At 44.0% G+C, this 15,874-nt stretch overlaps 1 protein-coding gene across 1 annotated transcript in view; it reads left to right on the top strand.

Moving 5' to 3' along the window:
- Nucleotides 1-12,189, top strand: part of LOC127060295 (matrix metalloproteinase-24-like) — a 28,208-nt gene extending 16,019 nt beyond the window's left edge. The window contains exons 5-7 of the mRNA XM_050982069.1: nucleotides 9,275-9,826; nucleotides 10,175-10,291; nucleotides 11,794-12,189. Of these exons, the coding sequence (XP_050838026.1) occupies nucleotides 9,275-9,282 (8 nt within the window). The 3' untranslated portion in view covers nucleotides 9,283-9,826; nucleotides 10,175-10,291; nucleotides 11,794-12,189. The remainder of the gene's footprint in view (nucleotides 1-9,274; nucleotides 9,827-10,174; nucleotides 10,292-11,793) is intronic.
- The last annotated feature ends 3,685 nt before the right edge of the window (nucleotides 12,190-15,874 follow it).

Genomic DNA, 15,874 nt, shown 5'->3' with positions numbered 1-15,874 from the left:
GTTGTTGTGCCCATGATGCCTAAGGACTGTGCAGAGATGATGTCTTTCATTAGACCAAACAGTGTTGTTTTAAAAGAAGAAAAACTTTCAGGCACACAAGCCACCTTCAGAGCTGGCTTAAAGGTGACAGCTTGCTTTCAGAGTGGATTGCAAATGGGGAAAATCCCTCAGAGTTGTGAGTTGGTATCAGATGATCTCTGACAGGAAATGGAGCTGCCAGGTTCACCAGGAAGTGCTGACTTGTAGGAAAGCAGAGATGAGACAATCCTTGTCTTGGTAGGGAAAGAGGAGCAATGCTTCCTGGCATGTACAAATGACTAGAGGAGGTGTAGGCTGAGAAAGGGAGGTGGGGTGTGGAGACTGTGGGAAATCATAATGTGACTGAGAAGCAGTGTTTTGCTGCCTTGAAATGTTAGGAATTTTTATTCCTAGGTTTCTGGCTGGAGGGCTCCCTCCAGGATCAGGAGTGACAGACAGAGACTGAGTGGTTACCATGTGAGAGCTGCAGCAGTGAGGAGTATTTGTTTGTGTCAGGGCTCTGTGCCACTTCAGTCTGGGCTCAGCAGTTGTTTGAGCTCAGCTGTGGGAGTGTGGGAGGCCCAGGTGTTGGATATGACTTCCCAGGAAAGCTCATGTATGAGACCTGGGCGTGCTGGTGTCTGGGGTAGAAGGTCCTTGCAGGAAGGTGGAAGGGAAGGTTTTGATGAGTTGTACTTGCTTTCTTCTATCCTCATTTTCTGCACAAAAGGCTTCCTTCTGAGATAAGCTTTGCAAGGTTGGGAGGCTGCTTAAAGACTGGCAGGGATGGCTCTGCAGAAAATATTCCATCCTTTGGTTCCACCACAGGTGATCACTTCTTCCAGGATTTTTTTGAATGCATATTTTAGGATGGTGTTTGAGTGCAATGCATACAATGAGTAGAGTGCCTCTCTTTTATAAGAGCTTTTTTAATGCTATTCTTATCCATGTGGCTCTTTCAAAAACATGATGTATTTCTCTGCTGTTCTGAGTGACTGTCATGAGTGGTGTCCTCCAAGTTCATGAATTGATGTTTGAGGGGCTGGTGTGCTCTTTGTGTAAGAATTGATAAAGGAATTGAGATTTCCTTTTCAGAGGCTGTCACCTGTGCTTTTGCTTTCAGATTACTGTGCTGCACAGACTGGGCTGCACAGGCTCTTTTGAAAAGTCTCCACTGAGGATGTTGAGAATGGTGGGGTTGTATTTGACCCTTCCATCTGGGAGCAGTGTTGGTGGTAGAAAAAGGGAATTTGATGTTTTGAGGGGGATAGGGGAAAGGCTGTAGTCAAAGCATTATAGACATGTTGTGTGAGGAATTTGGTTTTGCCTGCATCCTTTTCTTTGGTGTGCAGTTGTGAAGGTGTTCTGCTTCCCCACTGGGTGATCCAGACCTCTTTATGGAGGGGTTTCCTTCTGTTTCACTATTCCTTGTCACTGGAGCACTCACTTGCTTCAGGTTCTCACCTCTGATGTGTTCTACTTGAAATGCTTTTAGGAGGGCTTTGAAGAGTTTCTTCTTGTCACAGGTTTCCTGCTCAGTTCACTGCCAATTTTCGTTGAAAATAAGTTATTAGAGGGGACAATATCATCTGTTTAACAGGAAGTGTTTCTTCAAACGTGGTCTTGCTTGTCCTTAAGATATGTATTTTGTGGCAACAGGGTTAATCAGTCTGGAATTGAAGAAGCCTCAGTGAAAGAATAAAAAAAGCCCTACCAGAAAATCATTAGCAAAGCTCTCATTTATTCACCTGCAAAAAAGGAACTGGTTTGGCCATTCAGTGTCTGTTCAATTATTATAAGAGTCTTGAAATAAGATTGAAGTAACAATGGTATCTTTTCATCAACCCACAAAATACCTCAGTGGAAAATATTCCACTCCTGACAAGAATGTGTATTGGTTGAAGGGGAAAATTCAGCCATCTACCTTGGAGCTCTTAGCCTTGGAGTTGTGAAGGTAAATCTCTGGTCAGCAGAGCAGGGTGCTGAAACTGGTGCCACAGATCCTTAGAACATTTTGCTGACCTCTCACCATGTAGTTTTTTGACAGTTATTCCAGTCTGGATCCTTGCTTTTGTGGGTCTGCATCTGTTACACTGTATTGTGGCACCTGCAGAGTCCAGTCCATCTGTGCTTGGAAGCAGCTGTCACCCCCCAGAAGAGCTGCTTTGCTGTCTTCACTATCAGTACAAATTACATGGGTAAAAGTGAAATGTTTCACATGAAATTTCATCCAGTCAGGGAAAATAAGAATCATTTAAGCAGCTCTTTCTATGCAAACAGCCATGTCCAGTTTGTACATGGAGAATGTAGTGTATCCTGTTGATGAAAGCTTCTGTCTTGTCAAGAGGCCTTGTCGTAATCCACTGGGGTTATTGACAACTTTATCATCCCAGCTAGGATATAGTTAGTTGTGATTTACATACTCATTATCATTTTGCATTGTTATTATTATACTGATTTTGCCCTTTTGGACAGCATGGCCACTGCCATGTCCCTTATTGGTGTAATCATAATAGCTGTGATGCTGTTGGTTGTCCCCTTGAGCCCTTGGTAACAGGGGCACGTGCACCAAGCCTTCTGTTTTCTTCTGCTGTGAAGAATGACCCCTGCACAGGCTTGCAAAGTGAATGCAAAGTTTCCTTCCCCATGGATATTAGTTACAGTTCCACTCAGGCATTCAGTTTCTTTAGCAGAGGAAAACTGTACTTTCAATTTATGGTTGCTGATTTATCTTCATAATTGTACTGCCTTCTCTGGCATTCTCCTAAGTAAGCTCTGGAAGATTAATTTAGATAATCTTATGATGAAGATGGACAAAACCAGGTAGGAAGCTGAACTCCTGGAGCAGCTCTTATTAACTGGGACCATGGGATAAAGAATTCATTTGTTTTCCCGTGATAATGTTGATGAGAGCAGTTGGAAGCATGGAGCAGAACATTGGAATTTTGGGGAAACAAGGGAAATCAGAGGAGTGATGCAGCAAACAAGATACAACTGGCAAAGAGGGGGCACATTTAGAGATAAATCATCTACACAACCACACACGAGGAGCTGGCATGGTCACAGTGGTGGGGACTGACCTCGTGGTTTTCCTGGAAGGTGCTCTTCAATAGGAATGAAAGCAGCTCTTGGCTGCTTAGCTGGTCCCAGGCTTGTTAGGCTTTGGTGCCTGGCACATGGAGGCAGGTGAAGCTGTGTTTGGAGTCCCTGTCCTTCAGCAGGAGCTGGGCTGTGGCTGCTCCCTGACCATGGGCCCCTCTGGGCTGCTCATACACAGCCTTTGGACACCTGCGCGTGTCAGCACAGGCTCAGTTCCCAAGTGCTGGTTTTGTCAGAAAGAACACCAGACTTTCCTCTCCTTTCTTGAGGTTTTGGGCATTTTTTACTTGAAATGTGCTGTAGCAAGAGCCAAGCAGGCTTTGAAGTGCCCACCTCAAGACTCATAACACCAACACATTGCTCAGGCAGCAAAAGCCTGAAAGGAGTGAACAGACTTGGCAGTGCTGGGGTCTCTCTCCCTTGGCTCCTGACTTGGCTCAGGCACAGAGGAGATGCATGAAATACATTATTAACTGGCCCAATTAAGTACTTAGTAGCCTTTTTGTGGAAATAATCATTATAGATAAGTGTAACTCCAAAGACAAGTTGAAAAGGAATCCTGAGTGACTGAAAGTTCTGTCAGTTTCAATATCCACGTGGCACATAACACCTCTGACAACTCAAACATTATTTTAATCCAGATTAATTACAGAAAGTAATTTTTTATCTCCAGTTTAACATTACAAATAGTACTTATAATAATCCCAGGCAAATCTCCCTTCTGGTGTTTTAAAAGCAAAAATACATTGCTGTTATGCATGTCACCAACACCATACCACTAAATCTGTGGTGTCTGTCAACCCCCTGCAGGTAGATTAGAGAATCTTTTTAATACTAAAGTGAGGTAAGACCTGGGGTATCCATGCTCTGCCAGAGATCACTAGATTTTATTTCTTTCACCATGCCCGGAGTTGGCCTCCAAGACCGTCCCTATCACCTGTTGTCATGTGGCATTGTAGGTGGGAGTGTGCCCAGGGCAGCCACTGCAGCTCCTTCAGGAAACACCAGCAGCTGATGAATTATTTCTGTACCAGCTCCAGTGTGGCTCAGCTTAACATTGTGTGGTCACTGTACAGACCACAGGGTTCATCTTTCAGTTTCTCTCTTCCACACTGTCATCGTTTGAATCTGGCGCAATGCCAGTGCCCCCACGAGATCACCTCTTTCCTTAGCACTTACTGTGAGATGTGATTAGAGACAGAGCAAAGCAGGCTCTAACTTAAGGTTAAAAGGGAAAAGACTTTTATTAACTTAAAACTACAAAGGAAGACACACAAAACACATAGAACACAAGATGAAAACCTTCTAAATTCTTCTTCCTCCTCCCACCAAATTTCCAATTCCATTGCCACCCTTTAGATAATCAGTTCTCAATTCCTCGAGAAGAGAGAAGTCTCTCTTGCACTACAGACTTCTCTAGGAAACAGTCGAAACTTCTCGTGTTTCTATGTCACGTGTGGCACCGCCCGGAGAACATTTTGCTATCATGACTTCTTCTTTCCATGTCTAGTGCTCTCACCACTGCACATGGACTAGAGCTGCTTCTAGGGTTTTTCTTTTTAAAGATACTTTGTCTAGTTCTAAAAAGAGCACAGTCTCTCTCATTTTGGGACACCTGTCCCCCCCAAATTTCAGCCCCTGGGGCCGAGGGGTCTCTTGAACAGAGATCATCTTCTTCTTCTTCGAAGACGAAGGGCACCACCACCACCCTCCTCACCCGTTGTCTCTGTTCACACACCTCCACATCGCCGCACTCTCCTGGCTCTGAGCCATTGCCTCCCCCTAGAATGCAGTCTCTGTGTCACGGGAACACCAGTGGTTCTGCTGTGGCTATACAAGAAAAGTCCAGCCTAAAGCCACTCCATCATCTCCTCTTACCTAGAATTTTTCTCAACATCTCTCAGTCTGATCAACTTCAGGAGGAATCAGCATTAGCAAAGTTCTCATCTTCTTCAGAAGGGTTAAAAGTCCCAGGCTCTCTGTCGGTTTACTTCATCAACTCCCACGCCTGGCTGCCCTGCTGGGCACCCCCCACTTCTCCTTCACGCCGCTGTGCTATCACAGGCACCGGCTCTGTCTCTCTCTCCCTCTCTCCGGGGCGGGGAGAAATGGGGGATGGCTGCCTGAAAGCCCTTGCAATGTTCTCCTCCACCCTTGGGCCCAGGCCTGGCCTACCTCTCTCTCCGGCTGCATGGCTCCCCTCCCCCCCTGCCCAGCTCGGCCGGGCAGGGAGGGTTGAGGGTCTGCTCAGTCCCAAGTCGGAACTCAAAGAGGAAGTTCCCGTGGGAGATCACAGCTTTTAACCCCCTGTGTTCTCAGAGGCGCATCCATGCCTTCAGTAGACAAACCAGGTGCCAATATTAAATCTGAACACCGATTAGCTTGCCCACACCATCACAAAAAACTTCATTTCTTCTTAAACCACGACATTCCACCCTTTGCCTCTAAGAACACATATTTCTAAAAATATTATCAAAATTACAATAGACAAACTCTACTTAAACAAAAAAACCTCTATTAATCTATCATCTTAACCTAATACATGCTTTGCTCTTATTCTTCTTGATCACATCTCACAGTTTACTTTATCACTCACCCAAAAATCGTTTCCCGGTCAGGGAACCAAAAATATCATCGTTTGAGCCTGGCGCAATGCCAGTGCCCCCACGAGATCACCTCTTTCCTTAGCACTTACTGTGAGATGTGATTAGAGACAGAGCAAAGCAGGCTCTAACTTAAGGTTAAAAGGGAAAAGACTTTTATTAACTTAAAACTACAAAGGAAGACACACAAAACACATAGAACACAAGATGAAAACCTTCTAAATTCTTCTTCCTCCTCCCACCGAATTTCCAATTCCATTGCCACCCTTTAAATAATCAGTTCTCAATTCCTCGAGAAGAGAGAAGTCTCTCTTGCACTACAGACTTCTCTAGGAAACAGTAGAAACTTCTCGTGTTTCCATGTCACGTGTGGCACCGCCCGGAGAACATTTTGCTATCATGACTTCTTCTTTCCATGTCTAGTGCTCTCACCACTGCACATGGACTAGAGCTGCTTCTAGGGTTTTTCTTTTTAAAGATACTTTGTCTAGTTCTAAAAAGAGCACAGTCTCTCTCATTTTGGGACACCTGTCCCCCCCAAATTTCAGCCCCTGGGGCCGAGGGGTCTCTTGAACAGAGATCATCTTCTTCTTCTTCTTCTTCGAAGACGAAGGGCACCACCACTACCCTCTTCACTCGTCGTCTCTGTTCACACACTTCTACATCACCACACTCTCCTGGCTCTGAGCTATCACCTCCCCCTAGAATGCAGTCTCTGTGTCACGGGAACACCAGTGGTTCTGCTGTGGCTATACAAGAAAAGTCCAGCCTAAAGCCACTCCATCATCTCCTCTTACCTAGAATTTTTCTCAACATCTCTCAGTCCGATCAACTTCAAGAAAAATCAGCATTAGCAAAGTTCTCATCTTCTTCAGAAGGGTTAAAAGTCCCAGGCTCTGTCGGTTTACTTCATCAACTCCCACGCCTGGCTGCCCTGCTGGGCACCCCCCACTTCTCCTTCACGCCGGCTGTGCTATCACAGGCACCGGCTCTGTCTCTCTCTCCCTCTCTCCGGGGAGGGGGGGGAATGGAGGATGGCTGCCCGAAGCCCTTGCAATGTTCTCTTCCACCCTTCGGCCCAGGCCTGGCCTACCTCTCTCCGGCCACATGGCTCCCCCCCCTGCCCAGCTTTGGCTGGGCAGGGGGGTCTGCTCAGTCCCAAGTCAGAACTCAAAGAGGAAGTTCCCCTGAGAGATTACAGCTTTTAACCCCCTGTGTTCTCAGAGGCGTATCCATGCCTTCAGTAGACAAACCAGGTGCCAATATTAAATCTGAACACCGATTAGCTTGCCCACACCATCACAAAAAACTTCATTTCCTCTCAAACCATGACACACACCTGTAGCAAGTTTTCTCTGTAAGTGTTGGATGACCACTGTGGCAGCTTTTTAGATGTTGGCAAGAAATGCTGAGCTTTGCTAACATCAAGTGAACAAATCTTATAATTGTTCCAACTGATTGTGTCCCCCACAGATATCAGTGGGTTTCTGCAGAGGCTTCTTTGGAAAGCTTCCTGTTCATGGCTTCTGAGAGAAAGCCAACCAAAAATACTGCCAGAGTTTGCAAAAAGCCGTATGGGAGATGAGATTTCACAGGTCACGTTCAGTCAATTCAGTGCTAATTCAGTGCTGGAGCTTCTGCAGAAGCTCTGGAGGAAAAGGGCCTGCACCACCTTTGGAAAGGTCCTGTCAGCCACAGGGCAGAGGAACTGGACAGCTTTTTGCCTGTGATTCTACCTCAAGGAGTAGCATTGTTTCAGTGGACATCTACCTGAACAGCAGAGTGAGCACTCCTGGAGTCACCATCTGGCCATGGCATATGCTCAGGAACCTGACCAGGTTTTTCAGGACAGCCAAATATTGTCTAGGCTGACGAATGTGAATATTCAGCAAGGATCTGAAGGAGAAAATTTTGATTAGGGTAGCTAATTTTGGAGCTTACTGACAGCCAGTGATCATGACGTGCCTGTTTGGGGGAATGCAGAGCTTTAAGCCAACATTTCATTTGCTGATCAGTGTGTTCAAAGCACTGGCTTCACTAGAGGTTTACTGTTTTCTGTCCTGGCAGCATTAACATCACAAACCTTCTTGATTCTTTGGACATTTGTATCCCTGTAAATGAGATGAAACCAGGGGAGCTGGGCTTTGTCAGTCCAGTGAGGAGAAGGAGGATGGGGAGGAAGCATCTAATAAAAGTCTTCCACCTGAGGAGGTACTAGAGAGAGGAGGCAGGCACACTCTCTTGGAGGTGGAGGAACAGAAAAAGGAACAAAAGGCAAGGGGCACTAGCTGCAACAAGAAAAACTCCACCTGCGGTGTCAGGTAAAAACTTCTTCAACTGCAGAGTGGTCGAACTCAGAGGCTGCACCTGGAAAGGTTGTGGGGACTCCATCCTTTGAGACTTTTGGAACATGGCTGGATGATGTCCTGAGCAACCTGATGTAGTTCTGAAATTAGCCCCGCTTGAAGCAAAAAGTTAAACTTGGTGGCTTCCAGCCATGCCTTTCAGTCTATATTTTTCCATAATTCTTTAGCACTGCCATAGACAGAATTTGAGTTCCTAGAACTTGAAAGCAAATTGTAGTTACTTCTCATGGCAGCTCTGAGCCATAACAAGGTATTCAGCTCATAAAATCCTCTGTTTCTGTCAGCTAGTGTCCTTCTAAAACCAGGACTGTTTAACATTGAAATCTTTCATGAGGGAGGACTGGTGATGCTCACAGGTGCATGAAAAGGTAGCCAGTTACTTGATCCTTTTGAAGAAGCACCTCTGACTGTTCCTTTTTTTTCACACCTGAATGTCCAAGGTTTCTCGAGCATTGACTAGACTAATCCTATAAACATAGAATATATGTTAGAATATCCAGCAGATTCCCTGGATTAAAGGGGATGTATCAGTAGGTTTGGCTTTTTCTAGGTAAAAACTAGTCATACAATTTTTCATTATCAAAGACTTCCAGGTGTTTCCAGTCACTTTGGAAACATTGCTGGCTATACATTATTTATCCTATTTGTTTTGTTTGATTACACTTGTGATACTTTATGTGGGGCAAGGGAACTGAGAGGAATGCAGAGTATCCAGCTGTAGCTTTCTTTTTGTGTTGGAGATTTGCATTGGCATCCATTTTCCTAGGCTGACTCTCTACTCTCTGCTTGCTCCCCACTTACCTGACTTGTGCAAGTGCAGTGCCTGCTTGGAAAAGAAAATGCACCTTAACCCCTGTGCCTTCAGCCAGCAAATTGCCAGAACTTGGTACTCTTTTCTCCTTGATTAATTCCTGTTTCCTCTGCGTCTTGCCTCGCTTTGTCTCATTTCTTTCTTATTTTACCACTTTTTCTCATGTTCATTTTCTATGGAGGTACTGACACTGGCAATCTACAGAGTGTGAATACAATGAGTAACTCACAATAGAGAACATGTGTAATTTTTTGTGCTCTTTGGCTGCTAAGTAGATTTTAAAGTTTTTTTCTTTAATTTCTCAGATACAGAACATCTCCACATCTAAAGAGTTTTGTTCTAACAAATGGCATTTTGAATCCATCATTATTTTTCAGGCTTTTGACAGTGTTGTTGAAAATGAGCATCAGCGTTTTCCAGAGCAAAATCCAGAGCTGCTTTGAAGTTACTCACGTGTCCCTTAACACAGAAGACCTGGAAGATTTTCATGTACATGTTGGAAGTCAAGTTGGGCATAAATTGTATTAAAATTTCAATTTATTGTCTCAGGCCTTTTGATGATACATCACAAGGTCATGTTGTTGCTTGGTACTTTGTTCATTGAAGACTAGTTCTGTGTTTAATCTCCAGGAAATACCTACTTAATGCTGGTTTCATCCTGTAGCTGCTTGGAGAGAGACTCCTTCCCATAAGCCAGAGCTCTCTCACATCCTGTGCTAATGTTGAACAGATTTGAGCAAGGATATAGACACATGATTTCAAGACAGCCAGCCACAGTAAAAAGAAATCAAATCAGGCACCTTAAATCAGCAGCAGTTTGAGATTACACCCCTGTCCTGTCAACCTGAAGGAGAAGAGAGGAAGCCCATCAACACATGGGGAAGATTTCTGTCTTCAGATTCTCCTCTCCACCCCTGGACAGCCTCTCTGTAAGTAGTGATTTCTTTTGGTGTGTTTGCTGTCATTCTACAGATGTGGCAGTGGCTTCACAATGCAGGCTGGATTTTAAAGCTTGGCAGTGCTAGTTACTGATTACAGTGGGATTCATTAATAAGGGTCACCTCCAAATTCCAAATTTTCTAAACATTGTACTTGTAAATACACCTGATGGTACTTGTCAATACCTGAAGTTCCCAGTGTTCTTTAAAGAAAAATATTATCCCATTGCATTTGTTAGTAGTCATTCAATATACAGAGTATGAATATAGTTATGTAGATATTTGGAGTCCTATTGATTTATGTATAATCAAAATAAAGTATTTTACTTCTTTTAACAGAGAATGAAATACTCTGGGGTTCACAGGAAAGAGCCAGTAAGAACCAAAATGGTGTGTCATTCCCTTAAAAAGGAAGGAAAAAAAAGTGTGGAAAAAAAACAGGTCACAAGAATCAAGGTGAGCCAAAAAGTCTCTTTTTATCACTTTCCTTTTATAAAGCAGAAACTGATGATGTGAAATGAGCCAAAACTGAGCCATGTCTTTAATAAAGTTGTGGCATTCCACTTGCTGAAGGGCAGAGGAGAAAAACAACAGGCCATCAGGAAGAAAAAAAAATAAAAATAGAGGAATTCTTGAAAGGAGTTTGCAGGTCATCACAGGCAGAGGTAGATTGTAGCATCAGGCAGGGAAATGGCACCCAGTACTTTGAATTTTGACATCACACGCAAGCAGCAAACTTGGGAGGTGCTTAAATTTCTTCTTTCTTTTCTCTGCTGTTTCTGAAGAAGAGCTCACAGTTTGAAAACAGTTTGACTAGTATTGCCTTCTCCACCCAAATCCACCAAGAATATGACTCTGAGGAGGAGATCTTTTCCATCCCAGCTCTCTTGTGTCTCAGTCCTGCTCAGTCTTTACAGCCCCATCAGGAACTTCTGTGTTAGGGGAGGACAAAGACAGAAAGTCTCCTGCTCTAGAGAACAGCCTGGCTGTGGCACAGAGCTGCTCTTACAGCTTCCAGAGCACCACTTGCTCTGTTGCCAGCATCAGGAATTAAATATTATTTCAACCTGATGGGCAAAAAAGTATTCCAAATGTCACAGACTGGATTGTCCACACTGCCTATGCCAAGTCCTGGGGTGTTTTAGTTACCTTACAGTGTTTCCACAGCTGGCTCAGGACTGAATTCTGTCCATAGACTCTTCTGGGTTTAAATACTTCTAAAATACAAACCATAGCTCATTTTCAAGACTGATTGAATGAAGGTCATACCTACATTTCTTTGTGTTTCTATGATTTTTTTTTTCTTTACTGTTTTACCATCTGTTCTACCAAATTCTCTGCTGGTATAGGCAAAGAGGAATTTTCATTTTGGGTTTAGTAATTCTTTGATATTGAATTGTTTATGGAATTACAACCTACATTTGTGAAAGATGGGTTTAATTTTTAAGCAGAACATGCTTGCTCCACTGACTGTCAGGCTGCTGAGCAGCTGAAATGGCACAACTGCCCCTCTCTCTGGCTGCCACTCTGTCAGTTTTGGTCTTACATTCCAGACCATTAGTTTGTATTTTTCCTCTGAGTTTCTACTGGAGGTTGTCCTCATAGTCCCTTCTGGCATGTCAAATAAAGCCCAGCTTGCACCATTGGTAAGGTATATAGAACAGCTGCCAGCCCTGATTTGCACACTGCTTTTTGGGCAATAAAGGCAAATTACCTTTCATGTGGGTAACATGATGTGTTCTTCGTCCTTCTGCAGTCCCTTGGTCTCGTGGGGATCAGTTTAACATGGCTGTGGTGCAGTTGCTGTTCCAACTGCAGGTCACTCCTTTCTGCAGGGAAGCTTTCAGACACTTTTCAGAGTTTTCAGTAGTTCCTTAAGAAGCAACACATAACAGTAATTGCTTCTGAACAAAGGAACACCTGTATTTCTTTTTAACATGTATTTTCTTCCTTTCTAGATAGAAAAGCTGTTTTCCACAGAATTCCACAGAGCAGTATAACCCCTTCTTCAGGGTCTTCAGAAGATTGGAAAGCTTTCCTTGAGCAGAGCGTGTGGTGGAGGTGAATGGAGGAGCACAGACAAATCACATTTTCTTCTGCTGGACAGCTCAGACCTACCAGGTCTAACGATGCAAGAACCAAGGCATAGCTTAGAGTAGCCCTAAAGCTTCTTTAAGTTGTGCTTGGGCAACAGTTGTCTCTACGTGGCTGTTGGGATAGAAGGAACAGAAGCATGTTTAGTTCACGCCATCTCCTCTGTAACTACCTGAGGCATGCTATTGTCACACACAATCAATCATCTGACTTCTTAAGGACCATTCTTACTTTAATAAAATTTCAAAATGTAACCCTCATATGTCTTTTTGTGTCTGAGTACACTGCAATCTGTAGATTTGTTGGCAGAGTGATACAGTTCATAAAGGATAAAACTAACATGACAAAGAGCAGAGATTCAGTCTCTTTTCTGCTCTTAATCAGATATGCAACATTACTTGAGCTTCTGTTGTCTTAGAAGCTGTGTCCTGCAGTTACAGTCCCCAGTGCTGTGTGCTCTCCAGGGCCTACCCACAGGCACAGCTGTGCTGAGGGATAAACACTGATGGCAGTGACTGATAGCACTGCCCTGATGGAGTCTGTGACCTGCTGCTGTGTGCTCACAGGCATTTCAGCCACCTGCAGGAATTACTTAGGTACATAGCCAAATACAGTGTTTTGGTATGGATTTCCATAGTTAAAAGGAATGACACTGTACAGGAAGGCATGTGCTGGCAACTTCACAAAGCAAAGCTGTCTCAAGGTGTCTCTTACCTATTGATTGGTTTTTCCAGAGGAAGATTAAAATCAAAGAATCAGGAGGGGTGGAGTTTGAGAGTTGCAGGAAGTTCATACATAAACAGTGTATCTATGACTTCAGTGTTCTCTGTTGCAACAAAACCGTGTGTTTCTTTATTCTGCAGGGAAAAGTAGAATGTTAAAAAAATTTGAGAGTCCTTTCACCAAAGAAGTGGGTTTAATGTGGGATTGTATTGCAGTTTATCCAAAGTAAGGTAGCTCATCTGGGAGCACACCAGCTAATGAGATTTGTCCTGAACACAGATTGTTTTTAATTAAGAAAATTAAACTTATACCTATGTTTCAAGTGGTATAGAGCCATTGAGCTGGATGTAAGGTAAGTAGTGTATTCACCTGGTGTGTCGTCATGATAATGGAGGATGCTTTTATAGTGCTATTGGTGTGTCCTCGGTTGTCATTTTCTGTGGTGATGACATTGTGCTGGTAAGGAAAACACATCAGCAACTTCAAAACTAAATTAACTCTGATTCTTTGTGTTTAGTATAGCAGTTCAAACTATTTCACTCAATGAGCTGACTTGCTCCCACCAGTTTTACAGGGTCCTCTTTCTGGTGCTCACTGGTGGACTTTTGGTTGCCTCCTGAGAACTGGGAAAGAGGAAGCTCAGGCAGGTCTCTGACCAGACCCATTTGTGATGTACAGATGGTGCAAATGAGCAAAAATTGTTGTGTTCCTCTTGGGACTGTTTCCTCCAAGTGCACATCCTTCTTAACCCTACTGTTTTACCCAGGTCTTGGGATACTCTGAGTGCCAGTTTTTCTTGTTACTTGGTCTTGGGGGTGGGTTGAGCAGCAAATTAAAGAGCTATATCCCATTGCTTGACCTTGTTTCCATAGCAAAGAAGGCATCAAGCTATGCTATTCTCCATCCTCTTTCTCCAAGAGGATGGAGAACTGGGAAGTCAGAGACCTTCCTGTATGTTCAAGAACCAACAGAAACAATGTGGGAGGTACAAACTCCTTTCCAGACTTCTCCAGCTCAGCAGTGGGTGAGAACACAGAGAGCCCTCAGAGCCCCAGGCTGAGTGCTGTGGAAAGAGAGAACCACACTGGTGATTTTATACCTCAATATTTTCTTTTTAGAGCACATCCTAGCCTACCTCTTCAAAAGGAGCAATGTGTTCTCTTCCATACTATGGAATTCGCTACCATAGTGAATTAGCAAATTAAAGGGAACTTGTTGCTTAACAATATTATTGATTGAGTGACCCTCCAAGAGAAAACAGGATGGTGAATCCAGAGCTGGATTATTGAGAACTCTGGGCTTCTGAAATGGTCTTAAGACTTCTTCCTCCCATCTCCTCCCGTGGAATGCTGTCTCACTTGTTCTCTGAGAACGATGTAGTTGTTTCAGACCTGGAACCCCTTTAGAGTGTGCAGCAGGATGGAGAAAGGAGATAACAGGGGCATTCTGCAAGGAAAAGATCGACAGATGTGTCTGGGAGGAGGCTGGAATAGAAAGATGAGGGGATTAAACAGTGGTGAAAAATTTTTGGCCAGGGCAGGGAGCAGAAGGAGAGGGAGCTCTGTGTGTGCTTCTGCCATGACTGCCTTCAGCAAAAGTAGATGAGAAGCAACCACAGCACTGAGAATCAGGGTACTTGGGGAGAACTAAGAGGAGCTTCTTGTCCTGCTTTCTGTGGAGGTCAGTTCACTTCCTAGGAATTCTTTTGAGCTCTACTTCATCTGCTCCAGCCGTTGCCCCGGGTTTATCCCTGCTTTGGTTCAGGTGGTCTCCTGGCCATGGACGAGGAGAACTTGTCCACTCCACTGCTGTCCTGCCTGCTGTGGCTGTGCTGGAACTGGGATAGTTCATTTATTTGAGTTTCTTACCTCTAGTTGCAACAAAGCTTCCCAGCCAACATCTTTTGTGCTCTGTGACATCCTCACACACAACTGCCAGCCAGAATGGTGGTTTAAATCTGGACAGCAGCTGTTTTCCAGCACTGGTTTTCCAGGAACAAGTATTTCCTAAGCACAGCAGGAAAAGGTGTGTATCTGTTCCACAGGGGAAGAGCTGGCTGGCCTGACCACTGTGGTGGGTGAGGTACTTCTTCAGGAATGAGCCTTCATCTTGCTGATCATCACAGGACTCTTGCTGGTTATCTCTCTGGTGATCAAAGAACCAACAGCCATGATTTGCTGGACCTGACAGCTGAAGAAATCTTGGTAGTGTGAAGATCAGTGGCATCCTCGGCTGCGGTAACCGCAAGATGGAGAAGTTCAGGATTTGTGTCAGAGGAGTTGGATGAGATCAGTACTGACTAATACCTTCATGAAATGACATCAGTGACGCAGCAGATTGTCACTGTCATATTTTCTGAAAAATCCCTTCTCCAGGATTTCTTCTCCTGGGAAGCTGAGAAGCCTCAAAGAAAAAGGAAAACAATATCAACTCATTTGCTTCTCCTGTGTTTTGCTGCTTCGGAATGTGGCTGGAAATTGTTTATCCAGCAGGTGAATTGTTTTGACTTAATGACCAATCACAGCCAGCTGTGTCGGGGCTCTGAGGAGTCAGTCATGAGATTTTTATTACTATCTTGTTAAGCCTTCTATAAGTATCCTTTCTCTATTCTTTAGTATAATATAATATAATATAATATAATATAATATAATATAATATAATAATATAATATAATATAATAATAAATTAGCCTTCTAAGAACATGGAATCAGATTCATAATTTCCTTCTTGCCATGGAGGACCCCAGAAAATACCACAGAAGATGACAGGAAATTTGGCCAGTGTTTGATAACACTGCGCAGTGATGCTGTTATTCAGACACCATGAGAGGCTGGAGGAACAGGCTGACAGGAACCTAGGGAAGGTGAGCAGTGCCAGCAAGGAGATGATCCTTCCTTTCCACCTGGTACATCTGGAGTGCCCTGTGCACAGCTCCCCAGTATGAGAAACTGACATTTGACATCTGGTCAGGTTTTGAATGTCAAATGTCAAAACCTGACCAGATGTCAGGTTTTGACATTTGACATTCAAAACCTGACCAGACCACTGGCTTTACCTGACCTTGCTTCAGCTGAGCATTGGACCAGACAATCTCCAGAGGTGCCTTCCAGCCTCAGCCATCCTGTGAGTCTGTGGGATTTGTTTTCTACCTGTAAAGTGGGCCGGCATTTATTTTGGGCAGAAGCAAATAGTTGAAAGCTATTTGAAATTAATTTAACTTAA

The sequence above is a fragment of the Serinus canaria genome, chromosome 20 (genome assembly GCF_022539315.1).
Source record: "Serinus canaria isolate serCan28SL12 chromosome 20, serCan2020, whole genome shotgun sequence".
Lineage (NCBI taxonomy): Eukaryota > Metazoa > Chordata > Aves > Passeriformes > Fringillidae > Serinus > Serinus canaria.
The sequence above is the reverse complement of the archived record's forward strand: the minus strand, read 5'-3'. Positions and strand labels throughout refer to the sequence as shown.